The sequence below is a fragment of the Populus alba genome, chromosome 5 (assembly GCF_005239225.2).
Source record: "Populus alba chromosome 5, ASM523922v2, whole genome shotgun sequence".
Classification (NCBI taxonomy): Eukaryota; Viridiplantae; Streptophyta; class Magnoliopsida; order Malpighiales; family Salicaceae; genus Populus; species Populus alba.
Window position 1 is genome coordinate 2,496,285 of NC_133288.1, and position 5,571 is coordinate 2,501,855.

At 38.7% G+C, this 5,571-nt stretch overlaps 1 protein-coding gene across 2 annotated transcripts; it reads left to right on the plus strand.

Moving 5' to 3' along the window:
* Nucleotides 1-1,104: 1,104 nt before the first annotated feature.
* Nucleotides 1,105-4,728, plus strand: LOC118045182 (disease resistance protein RPM1). Of its 2 annotated transcripts, none has more exons than XM_035053745.2 (2): nt 1,105-4,254; nt 4,366-4,728. In XM_035053745.2, the coding sequence occupies exon 1, from the start codon at nt 1,421-1,423 to the stop codon at nt 4,217-4,219; it is 2,799 nt and encodes a 932-aa protein (XP_034909636.1). In that variant the 5' UTR covers nt 1,105-1,420; the 3' UTR covers nt 4,220-4,254; nt 4,366-4,728. The 2 variants fall into 2 exon arrangements, with proteins under 2 accessions (XP_034909636.1, XP_034909644.1); XM_035053753.2 differs by having other exon boundaries at nt 4,408-4,728.
* Nucleotides 4,729-5,571: the final 843 nt, after the last annotated feature.

The following is a 5,571-nucleotide window of genomic DNA, read 5'->3' on the forward strand; positions in this document are numbered from 1 at the left end:
AGGGAGGAAAGAAGAGCACTTAGAATGAGGTGGTCCTGTTGTTTCCAGGTTTGAAAAAGCGGATTTACCTGAAGAGAGATACCATCATGGGCAAGAACATGTGTTGATGGACATGTGTTGGAGCCATCAACAAAACCAAAAACTCCTTGGCCTAGGAGATAAGGCAGCATTTGCATACGCCAATATAAATAATTGGTGTTTGTTAATTTGAGGGAGATGACTTGATGAGTGTGAGAAAGGGAGGTAATGCTTGCGGCAGCAGAGGCAGCAAACGTGGGCTGCAAGAGAAGGCGTTCACTAGCCATGGCAGAGGAGAATCCAGGCGGTGACGTGGTAGAGGAAAGCAGAGGAGGCGCTGCAAGAGAAAAGGGTTGCACTGTCGAAGAAGAAGAAAGCTGGACTGCTAGTGCTACAGAATTTGAAGATGTATGTGGTGGTTGTTCCATTGAAGAAGGGAGGTTGGGAGGCTGTGAGAAAATTAGGTTTAATTTATTTTAAGGTTTTGTGGCTCTGATACCAAGTTGAGAATAATGGAATGTGTTGGGTTGTGCCTTAACCAGCCTTCCTATTTATATAGAGGCAGTAGAACACTGCAGTAAATATAATGATTACAACATCCTATATTAGAATCCTATTCTATAATAGAAACAACTTCAACTTTTCTTCATGATTCATCAGTGAACAAACCTCTATTCTTGCTTTTTTAAAAAACAACGGTGCAAATTGTGTTTTTTTTTAATTTTGAATTTTTTTAAAATAATAAATTAAAATCATTTTAACTTGTTAATATTATAAATAATTTTGAAAAATAAAAAAATATTATTTTATAATATTTTTAAATAAAAAACATTTTAAACCACTGTTACTACAATTTCCATCTTCCTGTCCTCTGTTCATGTGTTTTGATTCTGACAACTCAATTATCCTTTTTATTGTACTAATTTCAACTCATGCAACTTGCTTATTTTTTAGCGTAAAAATAAAGTCGTTTACTGTTTGGAACGCGGTTGAAACACTCAAACACTGCAGACGAGTACCCCTAGCCGCGTTAAACTTTCCTATTAATAACTTCGTGTTTTCCTTCTAATTCTTCATCACCGAAAAACACCTTCCTTCTCTCTAACAATGAATAAACCCCATATAACCTAATGGAAACAAGCCATAAATCTCTCTCTATAGCCGTTTCTTTCCTCTTTTTTTAAAAAAAACATCTTTACAGCTCATTTGTGTACCACATTAGATTGAAGTTGAGAGCTTAAAGATTGTAGACAAATCAAAGTTTTCAGTGTTGCTTTATGTTGTGCAAAATATGTAGTTCAAACTAAATAGTTTAAGAAGACTGACTTCCGAATCCATGCATGGTCACGGGATGGAATCAGAGAAAGAAGGAATGACGAGGTGAGAAGACAGGGTAAAGAAAATGGCAGAGTCGGCGGTGAGCCTTGTCTTTGATAAATTGCTTTCATTGGTAACACAAGAAGTGAAACTACAGAAAGGCGTCCATGATGAAGTGGTTGGTGTCAAAGATGAATTGGAAGTCATTCGTGCTGTCCTGAAAGATGCAGATTCAAAGGCTGAGAAAGAAGGCATCGGTGAGGGTGTGAAAGTACTGGTAAACCAAATAAGAGAAGAAGCTTATCGCATTGAAGATGTCATTGATGATTACGTGTTGCATGTGGCAAGACGTCCTGATTATCGATGTCAACTCCTTTGTGGAATTGATTCTTTGATTACAACATGCATTTTACGTCATGAGATAGCATCAGAGATTAAAGATATCAAATCATCACTTCTAGACCTCAAGAACAGAGGTCAAGCATTCCAATTCATTTCTTCAAATCAGGGAGCATCAAGCAGCAATGCAGGAAGAGGATTAATGCATCATCCTCGGTTGAGTTCTCTTTTCTGTGAAGAAGCCGAGCTTGTTGGGATTGAATCTCGGAGAGATGAATTGATAAGCTACTTGGTAAGTGGAGTTTCTCAAAGGAAAGTGATCGCAGTGGTTGGAATGGGAGGTGTGGGTAAAACCACACTGGCCAAGAAAGTATTCGACAGCCACAGGGTGATAGAGCACTTCCGTTACCATGCTTGGATCACCGTGTCTCAATCATATGATAAGACGGAGCTACTAAGGAGTATGCTGAAGGGATTCTATAAAGCGAAGAATGAGCCTTTTCCTGATAAAATTGTTAAAATGGAGAAGGATGAGGAGTTGATTGGGGAGATTAGAGAAATGTTACGACAAGAACGATATCTTGTTGTATTTGATGATGTATGGGAAATTGGCTTTTGGGGAAACATGGAGCTCGCGTTGTTAGATCATGACAATGGCAGTAGAATATTGGCTACAACAAGAAATGAGGCGGCTGCTAGATTTTGTAGAGGATCTTCATCGGTTCATGTCCATCGTATAGATCCTTTACCTGAAAAAGAGGCATGGGAACTCTTCTGTAAAAAAGCATTCAGGTTTCAATCTCAAGGGCAATGTCCAGAAGATCTGGAGGAATTGTCACGCGACATTGTTAAAAGATGTGGAGGATTGCCTCTAGCAATTGTGGCTGTTAGTGGACTTCTAGCAACCAAAGAGAAGAGCGTTCAAGAATGGAAAAAAGTTATCGGTGGCCTTGGTGGTTCTGCAATTGTGAGTGATCCATACATTGCTATTGTCACTAGCATTTTATCTCTCAGCTATGGTGATCTGCCGTACCACCTCAAATCTTGTTTCTTATATTTTGGCATGTTTCCTGAGGATTTTTCCATTAAACGTCGAAGAATAATTCAATTATGGGTGGCTAATGGCCTAGTAGAAGAACAACCGGGCATGACACTCGAGGAGGTTGGACAAGAATACTTCATTGAACTCATTTGTCGAAGTTTGGTTCAAGTGGATGAAGTTGGTGTCAAAGGACTTCCCAAAACATGTCGTGTTCATGACATGGTCCGTGATGTCATTCTTTCCAAGTCAGAGGAACTGAGTCTCTGCCATGTTTCCAGCAGTTGCTTAACTTTTGAAGGCATAGCACGACATCTCTCCATAAGCAACAGAGGAAGTAACCCTCCAACAAGTAGCACCAGGTCTCAAACTCGCTCTATTATGGTCTTTGACAAAGCAATGCCGCAGAAGGCCACAGTTCAAGTAACATTTGCAAAATTCAAGCTTTTGACTTCGTTAGATTTTGAAGACTGTCCTATTGATCACCTTCCCAATGAACTTGGAAATTTGCTACATCTAAGGTATTTGAACTTAAGAAATACCGATGTAGAAGAACTTCCAAGATCAATAGGAAAGCTCCAAAACCTGGAGTCCTTGGATTTGAGATTCTCTTTGGTGAAAGAGCTGCCAGTTGAGATCAGCGATTTCCCTAAATTGAAACATCTTTTGGCTCATGGTGGATACGCTACTGGATTGAAGATAAAAGGCAGCTTTAAGCATTTGGAGTTCTTACAAACATTGTTTACAATTAAAGTGGAAGATGATGTGAGCTTTCTCAATGAGGGCCTGCAAGTGTTGACGAAAACGACGAAATTTGGGATCTGCAATTTGAAAAGAGAACAAGGAGGGTATCTATGCACTGTATTAGAGAAGATGACTAGCCTGCAGTCGCTACTTGTTTATTCAGTCAATCACCAGGTTGAAATTCTTGATTTGGAATCAGAATTTTCCCCTCCAATTCAGCTGCAGAGTCTCTGGCTTGGGGGTCAATTAGACAGGTTGCCGAATTGGATTTCCAAACTGCACAATCTATCTAAACTGATATTGAGTTATTCAAACTTGATGGATGATTCCGTTGAAGTCCTTCAAGCTCTGCCCAATCTAAAATCTCTTGTACTCTTTGGGGCATACAATGGAAAGAGGTTGCATTTTGAAGGAGGAGGGTTCCAGAAACTCAAGTATCTGTACCTTGCAGGTCTGTATTATTTGAATGAAATGTTAATAGACGAAGGAGCATTGCCACTTCTTGAAAGGCTAGAAATGGGACCTTGCCCAATGCTGAAGGAGGTGCCCTCTGGACTTGAAAACTTGAGATATCTCGAGGTTTTGTCGTTCGCAGGGATGACAAAGAAATTCAATAAAAGATGGTCACAGCAAGAATCCAAGATATCAAGGCATGTACGGATTCATCGATCTGAGGGTACTTATGATCCCGATGATAAAGCATCGTTTGAAGCATGGATGAAGCGAAAGTTTGGAGAATGGAAGAAGCGAAGGTTTGAATGAAGAATCAGAATTACCCGACATTTACGAGGTTACAGGTACGCTGCATCCCTCTAGATTTTACTTCTTTAAAAAGGTACCAACTGTTTATGGCAAATGCCAAGTTAATTGATAATCTTAGAATTAACGACTTGTGCTATTTCTGCAAGGATGTTTTTGCTTGGGATCTGTACATGTTGCACGGACTCCAGGCAATCAATCAACCTCGGAGCAATGGAGGGTCAGCCCTTCTAAGAAAGTTGGCGAGAAGATTTGGTCAGCATCAGTCGGAAGGAAAGCGGTCGACGTGTCTGTTTAATGTTTCTGGAGAGACTAGAGCACCTCTTCAGTAAAACTGGTTTCGAGTCTGTGAATAACTGTGGCGTTTAGAAGCTATGAAATATCTGGGTGTGCATGTATTATTACCGACCCTTAAATAAATGATTGCGATGATGGTGTAACGTTATGCTTTTCATTTTCCAGTAAAAGTGTGTTTAAACTTATGAGGACAATGGTGTGCTTTTCATTTTCCAGTCGAAGTGTGTTTATAATTATGCTTTTTTAGCAACTATGGTGTTTGCTGGTCTTGCAAAATATGAAAAATCCTTCGGACATTGTAGGATACAAATGAATTGACCATATCTACATGGTGGTCTCCCCTTTGCATGAGAAAATGGAAAGAATACTGAAGTCTTTCAGTGGACACATCTTCGAAATAAAAAGATAGGGTTAAGGGCATCCACCAGAGAATTACTGCTAGTCTCATTAGTTCCCTTGTTGCCACTTATTCTTCTCTTTCTGACATTTTTATGCATCGGATTGGAAGTGAAGCCAGAAAATATCCGGGCTATAGAGAGCTTAATTATGCCATTTGCTGTTTGGTACTGTTTGCTATCTTGTATAAAAATAGACCGAATGAGAAGGAAAAAATTGGTGAAGTTGTTTGGTGCATTTTTTAACATAATAAAAATTAATTTTTGTGTTGTTTAAAATTGTTTTAACGAGAAAATTTTTATCTCACTAGAAGAATAGGATAAACTTGTCTATTTTTATGTACAAAGGTTAATCTGGTTTGATTCATTAACTCAGGTTAATATAAAGATAAAAATAGTTATTATCATAGTTTTAGTTGATCTAGGGTAAGACCCGGGTCATAGATCAGGTTGAACATTGACCCAAGTCAATGTATGAATAAAAATGATTATTATTATAATTTTAAAACTCAATTTAAAAATCAACTTGGGACCAATCACAGGTTAAGTTGACCATTGACCCAGATTGACGTAAATATATAAATAGTTATTAACTTAGTTTTAAAATCCGACTCAATGGTCAACCTAGGAAAAGACTCTGGTTATAGATCGAGTTAACCATTG